A 13903-nucleotide genomic window follows, 5' to 3' on the forward strand; every position below is an offset into this window, starting at 1 on the left:
CAGCCTGAACGTCACCGGCAACGAACCACCTTCCAGCGATCGGCACTAGCATCACCGACGCAGAAGATGAAGAGCCGTATTATCTTCATCGTCTCCCTCACTCTGGTGGACCGTCGAGATAACACCGAAGACTGAATCAGAGCCACTGCTCGGCCTTCTAGCATACCGCCAGCCCAAAAGTCACCGACAACGAAGAAGCCCCACCGTTGATGAAGAAGACAGGTACGAAAAAATTCGCTTCCGTTAACTTAGGTCCGAATTTGTTTTTATTTTTCTGGTGGGTCGCGAGATCTTCTTGAACCGGACCGGACTGGGAAAGAAAGAAAAAAAATTATTCAGAAAGAGAACCGGACCACAATCGGAGACCAAATCGGGTCAACCCAACGAACAGAAAACAGACCGAATCAGTATTTTTTGGGTGATCATCACCAATCTATCGATCTTCTATTTCATCATGTCGAAGGAATCAACATCGATTATTCATGTGCAATCCAAAAATTCTGGTTTTTCAACCAGCGTCACTCTTACCGAAGTCAACTATGATGTATGGTCCCAGATCATGGAGATGCAAATTGCGGGACGAGAAAAGCTCAAATATATTATGGGAAAAACACCATTTCCACAAGAAACGGATGCCTCCTATGCAAAATGGTATGCTGAAAATCAAAAAGTCAAGGGATGGTTGTTAACCTCTATGTCACCAGATATTATGAAGCGCTATATTCAGCTGCATACCGCACGCGAAATATGGAATGCTCTGGAAAAAGCTTTCTATGATGGGTCAGATGAATCCCAATTATTTTCATTGAATCCGAGAGCTTTCTCCATCAAACAGACTGGTCGCCCTTTATCAACGTATTATGGTGATCTTGTGGAAAATTTTCAAGAACTTGATCATCGTGACAGGATTATAATGAAAGATCCTGATGATGTTATCGCGTATAGAAAATCCGTTGAAAGATTGCGTGTTCATATTTTCTTGAACGGATTGGATGCAGAATTCGAACAAGTCCGTGGAGAAATTCTCAGAAAAGATCCGATATTGGATCTTGAAGAAGCCTATGCTTATGTACATCGTGACTCTGTTCGTAGAACCACTTTACATAATGAAGTTGACCGTGTTGAGACATCTACAATGGTAACACGTCGAGCTAAGCTTAAAATAGCTCGACCAACTAGTCCTAACAGTGATCAAAATCAAACATCAGGATTTCAGAATCGTAGCTATGAGGTTGGAACAACCAAATCAGAGCGCATTTGTACTCATTGTGGTGAGACTGGACATATAAAGTCACGATGTTATGAACTTATCGGGTATCCAGAATGGTGGGATCCTACCAAAGCGCCTCGCAAACGGAACTCCAAATCAAATAATCATGCTTCCGTTGTAGTAGCAGAACCTTCCACCTCTCACATAACTAAGGATGCATCAGTCTTAATCGCTACATCTGGTAAGGTTCTTAATACTTCTGCTCCTAGTAGAAATAATGAATGGATAATTGATTCTGGTGCTACTGATTATATGACCTTTGACAATCATCATGTTAAAAGTATGAGACCATCTGCACAACATATCGTATCTACAACAAATGGTACTCCATCTCACGTTATTGGAGAAAGTTCTATCACTCTCACTGAAAATCTGAGTCTTGATTCTGTATTAGTTGTTCCAACCCTCAATCATAATCTATTATTAGATGCTCAAATAAGTCATACTCTGCATTGTATTGTGGTTTTTTGGCCTAATCTTTGTGTTTTTAAGGACATTCGAACTCACAAGACAATTGGGTATGGTACTAGAAGGGGGAAGCTCTATTACCTTGATCTGCAGCCAGAGAGTTTTTATCAGTTAGCCCAAGTGTTCTTAATGAAGAATAAATCTGCAGATTCTGACATTTGGTTATGACATAAACGGTTGGGTCATTCATCCTTTGGTTATTTAAAGAAATTGTTTCCTACACTTTTTGCAAAATTTCAGATTTTAAGTGTGATGTATGTAAATTGGCGAAAAACCATCGTGTTCCATTCCCAATAAGCATGAATAGGAGTGTAGCACCTTTTATGATTATTCACTCTGATGTGTGGGGTCCAACAAATATAGCCTCTCTTAGTGATAAACGGTGGTTTGTATCTTTTGTTGATGATCACACCCGTATGACTTGGATTTGTTTAATGAAGTCAAAAAGTGAAGTTAGTTCATTGTTCAAACTATTTCACAAAATGATAGTCACTGAGTATCATTCTACAATACGAACCCTTTGAAGTGACAATGGTGGAGAATTTGTGAATCAAAGTTTCAAAGAATATCTAGATGATCATGGTATTACTCATCAAACTACTTGTCCATACACCCCTCAGCAAAATGGGGTTGCAGAGCGAAAGAATCGCCACCTTCTTGAGGTTGTTTGTGCTTCCTTGTTTGAGGCTCATATGTCGGCTAGTTACTGGGTTGAAGCCATCACAACTGTAGCTTACCTTATCAATCGAATACCCTCGAGTGTGTTACAATTTCAGACTCCCTTGAGTGTTCTTCATAAAACCATAAGTTCACCTACTGTACCGAATCTGCCACCTAAAGTTTTTGGGTGTGTAGTCTTTGTTCACCTCCATAAGTCATTGAGACATAAATTGGAACCCCGAGCTCTCAAGTGTGTTTTTTTTTGTTATCCTCAACATCAGAAAGGTTATCGTTGTTATCATCCTCCCTCTCGCAAATTGTATGTCACTCTTGATGTGGTATTTCACGAAGAAAACATGTATTATTCTACTCCCGAGTCTTCAATACAGGGGGAGAAAATGATTGAATTGAAGACCCTTAATCATCATTTGGATATCTTGGATACTACAAGTGGTCAATATTCAGATTACAGCTGTGGACATCAAAATGATATAAATGAGCATGATTCACAGGATGGAGAAAGACAAGACCAGATGGAAGTAATGCAACTAGAGTCTCAGCCACCATCTTCCCCCTTCATAATGTACCAATGGATCAATTGCCTTCTGAGTCCGAGTCTATGTCTGAGACTCAGGTAATTTCCGAAACTCAACTAAGAGTGATACCTCATCGAACCACAAGAGGAAAACCTATAGTCAATTATGAACCTCATCGAACCTTTAAATCTCAGTATCCCATGCATAATTTTGTGTCTTATCATAGATTGTCAAAGACAAATGAAGTATTTGTGAATCAATTATCTGCTATATCTATTCCTAATAGTGTGCAGGAAGCCTTGAAATATCCTAAATGAAAAGAAGCCATGAATGAAGAAATGAGGTCCCTCCAAAAAATTCAACATGGGAAGTGGTAAACCTACTTGTAGGAAAGACACCAATTGGATGTAGGTGGGTATTTACCATTAAATATAAAGCCGATGGCACCATTGAAAGGTTCAAAGCAAGACTTTTTGCCAAAGGATATGCTCAAACCTACGAGATCGATTATATGGAGACATTCGCACCAGTGACCAAAATCAATACTGTTCGGATTCAACTATCTCTAGCTGTGAATCTTGACTGGTCCTTATATCAGTTTGATGTAAAAAATGCATTTTTGCACGGAGATCTCCAAGAAGAAGTATATATGGAATTACCTCCTGGATGTATTATGCAAAACAAAGGATGCAAACAAGTATGTAAACTGAGAAAATCCCTATATGGTTTGAAGCAGTCCCCTAGGGCGTGGTTTGGAAGGTTCACAAATTTTATGAAATCTATCAGATACAATACTCTCTTCTTGAAATATAACAAGGAGGCCATTGCAACTCTTATTGTATATGTTGATGATATGATAATAACTGGGAATAATCCAAAAGAAAAGAAATCATTGCAAAGTCGTCTTGCTAGAGAATTTGAAATGAAAGATCTTGGCTACTTAAATATTTTCTTGGTATTGAAGTATCCAGATCCAAGGAAGGAATTTTTCTATCTCAAAAAAAATATGTTTTGGATTTATTGAAGGAAACTGGTATGACAGCGCGTAGTCCAGTTAGTACTTCTATGGAAGAAAATCTGAAACCGGGATCACATTCAGATCAAGTCCCTGCTAACAAGGAGCGTTATCAGAGACTAGTTGGGAGGTGAATGTATCTTGCACATATCATACCAGACTTAGCTTATGTACTAAGTGTGCTTAGTCAATTTATGCACTCTCCAAGTGAAGAACATATGAATGCCATCAATCGTATCCTGCCCTACTGGAAATCATCTCCAGGGAAAGGAATTTTATTTAAAAAGGGAGGTGACTTGAAAATTGAAGGTTACACCGATGCCGATTGGGCTGGGTCAATAGAAGATAGACGGTCTACATCTGGAAACTTTACATTTGTAGGTGGAAATTTGGTCACTTGGAGAAGTAAGAAACAAGAGGTGGTGGCTAGATCATCAGTTGAAGCCGAATACAGGGGAATGGCCAAGGCAATATGTGAATTATTATGGATCAAAAATCTGATACAAGAACTACATATTGAGCAGACAAGTCCTATGAAATTATATTGTGACAATAAGGTAGCATGCGATATTGCCCACAACCCAGTCCAACATGATAGAACTAAACATGTTGAAGTTGATAGACACTTTATTAAAGAAAAGTTAGAAGCAATAATAATTGAAGTCCCTCATGTTCGATCTGAGGATCAGCTTGCCGATGTGCTAACCAAAGCAGTGTCTTACCAAGCTTTTAACAAATGTCTTGACAAGTTGGGCATGCGTGATATCTATGCACCAACTTGAGGGGGAGTGTTAAGATTTCTTCCCTTAAGGAGAAATCATGTAAATATTCTGTAAATACGGTGATTAGGGTAATCTCGTTAATCACTCAAATTCTTCCATATATATTCTGTAAAACGGTTATTTAAGCCGATGATGTGAATGAGAAATCAAGATTGTAATTGAAATATTATTTTTTACTGATCTATCTCTATGTTATTGTAGAGTGAGGGGGCATTCAAAACTATGGGGTAAGATCCTCTGCCATCCCATCGTTAGATGAGGACAAGAGAGCATGTGGTTCAGCCATTTTCTAATAAGAAATTCATCCCTGAAGATTTCTATCTGAAAAAAGAAGATCACTTTCTTGGAAGAGATTTTCAATCCATCTTTACAATAATTATTAGGAGAAGCTAGTGGTTTTCCCTCTTCATCTGTCCCTGTTTTTCACCCCTTCGTGCCTTCTTTCCACCCCTTTTGCCTACATTTTAGTTCGGAGTAGAGCCCCTACTTGAGCAGGAAGAAGAGGGTGCCGCTCGCGGGAAGTGGAGGTGCCAACGCTCTCTCCTATTTAGGTCACTTGGTGTGTTGACCATGTCGTAGGGATTTTAACTCCGGTATTCTTTCTATTTCGATTTTTTCTAAATGTCCCTTTTTCTTCTATTGCTAATTTATTTATCTATTTTAAAGATAAAATAATTAAATACTATACTAAAATGTATTATATTATGTTATTATAAAAAAATAGTTATTTTATAGAAAATCAAACAACCAATATTGATTTAACAACTTGAATTGCCCAAATCCAAATTCAAGCTGATTAATGGAGACAAAAACATGAATACTTTTTTAAATAAGATTATACTAATAATTATAATATTTTTTACTAAATTCCAAAAAATTCAAATAAATCTCACATAAGATTTAATATGAAAAATGATTCTTATTATTTCTTTTAAAACTATACTAATAATCACTAGAAAATTTAACAAATTTCTAAAAATTAATTAGGACACTAATGATGTTTTAAATTAAAATTTTTAAATAATTTATAATCTTGAAAAAAATTTCCTATTTACCTACAATATACATTTTTACCTAGGGTACTCACTTGGTCAAGTCACTGTTAACTCGTAAGACTATGACTTCAAGCCCATGTGCTTATATTTGAGTATGTTGCATTAGTGTTCTCTTGGTAATAATTTCCCCCCCTTAACTTAGGTCGTCGTTGTGGTTCAGCCGAGAGATGTTATGCTGCAGTGGCAGCAGGGTGACGAACCAAGACCAACAGCGGTAGAGAATGCGATGCACGTGCGGTGGGGGAGTTCTATGCTGCGGCGCTGACGAGAGTGGTTGCGGGCGGGAGGTGATGAACTGAGACTAGCAGTGGCAGACTGCAGGGACAACGACAACAATGAGGGTGGTCGTCGATGACGGCTTGGGGAAGTTTGCAAATAGAGGCTGGTCGTTGATGACGGTTTGGGGAAATTCGCAAATAGAGGGTGGTCAGTAGGGCCTTTTTTTCCGGAGAATATTACTGACGACACTGTATGACGACGACGTAAAGATATTAAGAGAGATGGAGAAGGGGAAGAGAAAAGTACCAAGTATGGGCGGCGACAGTCGATAACTGCTTCCGAGAAGGATTTCCAGCGACGATAGACTGGTTTTGATTAAACGATCAGGAGCTCTGATACCATGTAGAATAATATTGATGTGATTATCATTAATCAGGTGTACGCAACAAGTTAGTTAATCAAGTTGCAGTTTGCTCATCAACAACAAAACACTAATTAAGTTTGCATGTGGAGGTCGGTTTTAGATTTGTAATTTTCTTTTATTCGTATACCGATGGTCGTGTCAATTTGTGAACCGGTTCTTTTGTACATCGACACTAATCTAATAACTTTTTTCTAAAACAAATCTAAAAAAATAAAATTATCTTTTTTTATTAAGCAATGAAAACATCCAATAACATTTCGAGAGCTAATGGTTTTTTCAAACCCTAAACCCTCACAATTAATAATACTAAGTTTCCAGATTTTTTAAATTATTTATAACTCAATACATAATGCACCTTTTCATTAACTTTATGACTTATTTAATAGCTAATAATTTTAAAATTTTTTAAAATCCTAAGACCTAACAATTAATAATATTAAGTTTTATAAATTAGATAAATGATAACTAATAAATAATAAATCGTATTAATTAAATTAATGTCTTATTTAATAATTTTTATTTACTCTATTAACGAATACTTTTTTGAAATTAAAATTTTGATCACCCACAAGAAAGAGAAAGGGTGATCGACGTGTTCTCATGCTCTCCACTCTCCATCGATCTAGACACCGGATTGAAACTGATTTGTATGTTACTCTGTGTTGCAGGAGCCGCTTGGACTTCCTTTTCATAGAGAATTCACATCCAATTAGTTGTACTTGCAATGAATGTGCAACCATATTTCTGAGAAGATGGGCTGAAGGAAGCTATTTTGCCACATTAGAAATAAGAGTAAGAGAAGATGTATTTCTGCAGTGTGTTGATTTCCTCTGCGAGGACGATGGAGGTCTCCCCCTCGATTCTTTGGTCATCTATCCTCTGTAGATGTACAACCCTGCTCTTCATGTTCCATGTCACCGCTTCTGTGATCGTCTTTGTCAAAGAAACTGAAAGACTCTCTCTCCTCCATTTTAAGAGCAAGATCACCTCCGATCCTAACCGAGTCTTGAGTTCATGGAACGACTCCGTTCATTTCTGCCAATGAAGAGGAGTCAACTGCACTCGGGAGATGAGAGTCACTTCATTGGATTTAGGCTCACAAAGCTTGGTGGGTACCCTGTCTCCCAGCCTTTCCAATCTCACCTTCCTCACACTCATCAAACTCAGAAACAACAGCTTCCACAGAAGAATCCCGCCGGAATTTGGCAAGTTGACCCGCTTGCAGTATCTTATTCTCTCGTATAACAGGTTCGAGGGTGAAATTCCAACCAATCTGAGCGGCTGCTACAACCTTAAAGGCCTAGAACTTTTAGCGAATGAGCTCGGAGGTCATAGTCCAGACCAGATTGGCTACCTACCCAATCTGTTCTTTTTGCAGCTTATAAAACAGAGAGAACCGAAAATAATAACAGAGACTGAAAGAATGGTTTTCCGATGAGTTTATTCTTCTCCGTTAAGAGGCTATTTATAATACATTACAAGTCGGTTTTAGGATCAATTCCCCATCTTCCGAATCTTGAACCCCGAATTTTTGGGTGTACCGCTTATGTTCATATCCCAAAGATCTTGCGAAATAAACTTGATCCATGTGTCAAGCGATGTGTATTTGTTGTCTACTCTGACTTTCAAAAAGGATATCGGTGTTATGATCCACACACCAACAAGCTCCATGTAACTTTAGATGTCTCCTTCCATGAATCAGTCCCTTATTATTCATGGGGAGTTTCTTGGACATCTCTTCAGGGGGAGAGTTCAAATGAAGAGAATGTTTCACATGAAACTAACGGAGATGTTGAAAGAGGTGCTGAAATTTTTGAGTTAGAAGCGGAGAATGAATTTTTTAAGTGTCATGATGTGCAACAAGACTGTGATTCAGTAATCTCACCTGAAGAACCCCCAGAGTTGCCCCCGTTTGCACCAACAACTGAAGAATCAACCCGGAATGTTCCTCCTCAGGTAAATACGAATCTTGTGTTTGATGAGTCTAATGAAACATGTCTTCCTATAGAAAACATAACCTCTAGATATTCATGAAGCCAAGACCAAATACTCAATCAATAACTATGTGTCCTCCCATAGGTTGACTAAATCGTATGCATTTACTATTGATCAATTATCCAGGGTTTCTATTCCTAGTAATGTGCAGGATGCATTAGCTGATCCAAAATGGAAAAAAGCGATGAACGAAGAGATGGATGCTCTAAAAAAAAATGTCACTTGGGAACTTGTTCCCCAACCTAAAGGAGTAAAAACAATTGAATGTCGATGGGTGTTCACATTGAAACTCAAACTGGATGGAAGCATTGACAGATATAAAGATCGACTAGTTGCAAAAGGATATACGCAAAGGTATGGGATAGACTATCAGGATACTTTTGCACCAGTAGCTAAGATCAATACAATTTGTATTCTTATATCAATAGCAGCAAATCGAGACTGGCCTCTGCAACAATTTGACGTTAAAAATGCCTTCCTCAATGGAGACTTAGAAGAAGAAGTCTACATGGAACTACCACCAGGTGTAAAAAGTGGTTATTTGTCTCAAGGTAAAGTTTGTAAATTGAAGAAGTCATTGTATGGGCTAAAACAGTCACCTAGAGCATGGTTTGGGAGATTCTCGGCTACAATGAAAGAGATAGGTTATAAACAAAGTAACTCAGATCATACTTTGTTTATAAAACACAAAGAAAGAAAGGTAACAACATTAATTGTATATATTGGTGATATGGTCGTGACAGGAGATGACCCAGGTGAAATGCAAGCTTTACAGGAGTATTTAGCTACTAAATTCGAAATGAAGGATCTCGGACAACTTAAATATTTTTTGGGGATTGAAGTTGCACGATCGAAACATGGAGTCTTCCTTTCACAGCGAAAATATGTGTTGGATCTTCTAGCCGAAACCGGAATGCTTGACTGTAAACCAATAGAGACGCCCATGGAAATACATCATAAACTCGGAATTCTTCCAGATCAAATTCCAGCAGACAAAGGGCGTTATCAGCGATTAGTTGGAAGATTAATCTACCTATCCCACACAAAGCCCGATGTAGCATATGCAATAAGCGTTGTGAGCCAGTTCATGCATGCACCAAGTGAAGAACATATGGAAGCAGTCTATTGGATCTTGAGATACTTAAAGAGTGCTCCAGGAAAATGTTTGTTATTCTCAAAAAATGATATCTCTAGTATTGAAGGGTATACAAATTTTGATTGGGTAGGTGATCAGACAACCAGAAGATCCACGTCGGGTTACTTTACTTTTGTGGAAGGGAATCTTGTCACCTGGAAAAGCAAAAAGCAGAAGGTAGTATCAAGATCAAGTGCTGAAGCTGAATTTCGAGGTATGGCTCATGGTATATGCGAGTTGCTATGGATACGGAATATACTAAGAGACTTAGGGATTGAATACGACAAACCTATGAATCTTCACTGTGATAACAAGGCAGCTATCGCAATTGCACAAAATCCAGTTCAACATGATCGCACTAAACATGTTGAAGTTGATCGTCATTTCATCAAAGAGAACCTCGATGCAAAGATTATACAATTCCCCTTTATTCAATCTTTGGGCCTTGTGTGGGATAGGTAGATTAATCTTCCAACTAATCGCTGATAACGCCCTTTGTCTGCTGGAATTTGATTTGGAAGAATTCTGAGTTTATGATGCATTTCCATGGGCGTCTCTATTGGTTTATAGTCATGCATTCCGGTTTCGGCTAGAAGATCCAACACATATTTTCGCTGTGAAAGGAAGACTCCATGTTTCGATCTTGCAACTTCAATCCCCAAAAAATATTAAGTTGTTCGAGATCTTTCATTTCGAATTTAGTAGCTAAATACTCCTGTAAAGCTTGCATTTCACCTGGGTCATCTCCTGTCATGACCATATCATCAACATATACAATTAATGTTGTTACCTTTCTTTCTTTGTGTTTTATAAACAAAGTATGATCTGAGTTACTTTGTTTATAACCAAACTCCTTCATTGTAGCCGAGAATCTCCTAAACCATGCTCTAGGTGACTGTTTCAGCCCATACAATGACTTCTTCAATTTACAAACTTTACCTTGAGACAAAGAACCACTTTTTACACCTGGTGGTAGTTCCATGTAGACTTCTTCTTCTAAGTCTCCATTGAGGAAGGCATTTTTAACGTCAAATTGTTGCAGAGGCCAGTCTCGATTTGCTGCTATAGATATAATAATACAAATTGTATTGATATTAGCTACTGGTGCAAAAGTATCCTGATAGTCTATCCCATACTTTTGCGTATATCCTTTTGCAACTAGCCGATCTTTATATCTATCAATGCTTTCATCTGGTTTGAGTTTCAATGTGATCACCCATCGACATCCAATTATTTTTACTCCTTTAGGTTGGGGAACAAGTTCCCAAGTGGCATTTTTTTATAGAGCCTCCATCTCTTCGTTCATCGCTTTTTTCCATTTTGGATCAGCTAATGCATCCTGCACATTACTAGGAATAGAAATCCTGGATAATTGATCAACAGTAAATGCATACGATTTAGTCAACCTATGGGAGGACACATAGTTATTGATTGAGTATTTGGTCTTGGCTTCAAGATTAGGTTCATACTGTTGTTTTGGAACTCCCCTATTCAATCTTTGTGGATATCTAGAAGTTATGTTTTTTGTAGGAAGACATGTTTCATTAGACTCATCAAACACAAGATTCATATTTACCTGAGGAGGAACATTCCGGGTTGATTCTTCAGTTGTTGGTGCAGACGGGGGCAACTCTGGGGGTTCTTCAGGTGAGATTACTAAATCACAGTCTTGTTGCACATCATGACACTTAAAAAATTCATTCTCCGCTTCTAACTCAATAAATTCAACACCTCTTTCAACATCTCCGTTAGTTTCAGGTGGAACATTCTCTTCATTTGAACTCTCCCCCTGAAGAAATGTCCAAGAAACTCCCCCTGAATAATAAATAACTGATTCATGGAAGGAGACATCTAAAGTCACATGGAGCTTGTTGGTGTGTGGATCATAACACCGATATCCTTTTTGAAAATCAGAGTAGCCAACAAATACACATCAAGAGGCACATGGATCAAGTTTATTTCGCAAGATCTTTGGGATATGAACATAAGCGGTACACCCAAAAATTTGGGGTTCAAGATTCAGAAGATGGGGAATTGATCCTAAAATCGACTTGGATAAGTTCAAGTGTGTGACTGATGATACAGTTCCACAGCTGGAGGAAGAAGAAGATTGCCTTTTCAAGTCCAACCCACGCGGCAACGCTTCAAGGAGTATACTAGACAAACACCTGGCTTCTGTCATTGAGATCAGTGTTCTATGCTCAGTTGAACCAGCGAGAGAGCGGCCGGAGATGGGGGACGTCACCTTAAGATTGTGCGCGATCAGAGACCTCATCGCCGTTCGTCCTTTCCAAACAATTAGAGAGCCCCCTACATTCTATCTGAACACGTGTAAGCGTAAGATTGTATCACCATTTGCCGTTTGTAGATGTGTTAATACGTTGTTAAGGGTGGGTCAGTGCACTTTGCAAGTGCTGGGGAAAGTTAAAATGAAAATGAATTAGTGAAATTTGTGTTAGTGTGCGGAATGAAAAGTACAGTGTAAAATACCATGTAGAATATAAGAATGTAGAATAATATTATTGTATTTATCATTGATCAGGTATACACTATTTATAGAATTACAATAGAGAGAATAGGTAATTACAATTCTACAATTTGAGTATGTCTCTAATTCAATCACTTACAATGAGTTTGTCTCTATTAAAATCACATTTTTATCTTTATCTCTATTATAATAATACACAATTGAGCAAAACACAAATCAAGTTTGCATGTGGAGATCATTTCAAATGACCAAATCAAAGGTTGGACCCTACAAAACTTGAAATTTTATAATTTTCTTTTATTCTTGTACCGATCGTCACGTCGATTTGTGAACTGGTTCTCTCCTCACAATCAATGATTCTTCCTGGATTGGAAATCGACATATTGCGCTTGTTAAATCAGCCACGGTACTGATTCTTGCGTTGCGTTAACGCGAATAACGGAAAGAAATGGTTGGAAAGTAGATAACCCAAGGAAAGAGAAAGGGTGATCTCATGCTCCTCCTAATGCTTACTCTGTGTTTCAGGAGCCGCTTGGACTTCCTTTTCGCGGAAAATTCACATCCAGTTAGCTATACTTCAATGAATGTGCAACCATAGTTCTGAGAAGATGGGCTGAAGGAAGCTATTTTTCCACATTAGAAATAAGAGTCAGAGAAGATGCATTTCTACAGTGTGTCAATTTCCTCTGCGAGGACGATGGAGGTCTCCCCCTCGATTCTTTGGTCATCTATCCTCTATAGATGTACAACCCTTCTCTTCTTGTTCCATGTCTCCGCTTCTGCGACCGTCTTTGTCAAAGAAACTGAGAGGCTCTCTCTCCTCCATTTTAAGAGCAAGATCACCTCCGATCCTAACCGAATCATGAGTTCATGGAACGACTCCGTTCATTTCTGCCAATGGAGAGGAGTCAACTGCACTCGGGAGATGAGAGTCACTTCGTTGGATTTACGCTCACAGAGCTTGGTGGGTACCCTGTCTCCCAACCTTTCCAATCTCACCTTCCTCACAGTCATCAAACTCCGAAACAACAGCTTCCTCGGAAGAATCCCGCCAGAATTTGGCAAGTTGACCCGCTTGCAGTATCTTATTCTCTCGTATAACAAGTTCGAGGGTGAAATTCCAGCCAAACTGAGCGGCTGCTCCAACCTTAAGGTCCTTACTCTTTTAGGGAATGAGCTCGAAGGTCACATTCCAAACTGGATTAGCTACCTACCCAATCTGTTCTTTTTGCAGCTTTCCGTCAACAATTTCACAGGACGCATTCCGCCTTTGTTTGGGAACCTTTCTTCTCTGCAAGTCCTCGATCTTTCACATAATAAATTGTCTGGGCAGATTCCGAAATTTCTTGGGAATTCTTCTTCTTTACGGATTCTCGCTCTTTCCAATAACAATCTTGAAGGCGAGGTGCCTAAAGGAGGAGTCTTCACGAATGCGAGCTCGATTTCTGTTCTTGGAAATAAGAATCTCCGTGGGGGAATATTGGAACTGCACTTGCCTACTTGCCCTGTTTTAACCTCTCTGTGGTTCACGCAACACTTTCTGTCGCAATCTTAGGAGTGATATTGTTAAGATTTACTCTGAGATTTCTTCCCTAAGGAGAAATGATGTAAATATTCTGTAAATCCGGTGATTGTGTAATCCCGTTAATCACTCATTATTTTTCGTATATTCTATAAAACGACTATTTAAGTTGATGATGTTAATGAGAAATCAAGATTGAATGTGAATTATTATTTTCGACTTGGTATCAGAGCAGGAGAATCATCTCCTTCTCCTTCTCGTCGCCGAAGAGCAGAGCGAAAGGTCTGTTCCGTAGTTGTAGTCGAAGAACATAGCGAAAAGCTCTGTTTCGTAA

The 13903-nt window shown here is 38.6% G+C and overlaps 1 protein-coding gene across 1 annotated transcript; it reads left to right on the plus strand.

The window, feature by feature from the left end:
- The first annotated feature begins 12744 nt into the window (after nucleotides 1–12744).
- Nucleotides 12745–13602, plus strand: LOC137943143 (LRR receptor-like serine/threonine-protein kinase EFR). Its single transcript, XM_068788838.1, has one exon. The coding sequence runs from the start codon at nucleotides 12745–12747 to the stop codon at nucleotides 13600–13602; it is 858 nt and encodes a 285-aa protein (XP_068644939.1).
- The last annotated feature ends 301 nt before the right edge of the window (nucleotides 13603–13903 follow it).

Source organism: Aristolochia californica, unplaced genomic scaffold, assembly GCF_029961685.1.
Source record: "Aristolochia californica isolate CCGP_79_NKW_82.1479 unplaced genomic scaffold, dmAriCali1.0.hap1 SCAF_10, whole genome shotgun sequence".
In the NCBI taxonomy this organism is placed as follows: Eukaryota; Viridiplantae; Streptophyta; class Magnoliopsida; order Piperales; family Aristolochiaceae; genus Aristolochia; species Aristolochia californica.

Excerpts from the sequence above, each read along its gene's own strand:
- LOC137943143 (XM_068788838.1), top strand. The coding sequence starts at position 12,745 with ATGGAGGTCTCCCCCTCGATTCTTTGGTCATCTATCCTCTATAGATGT.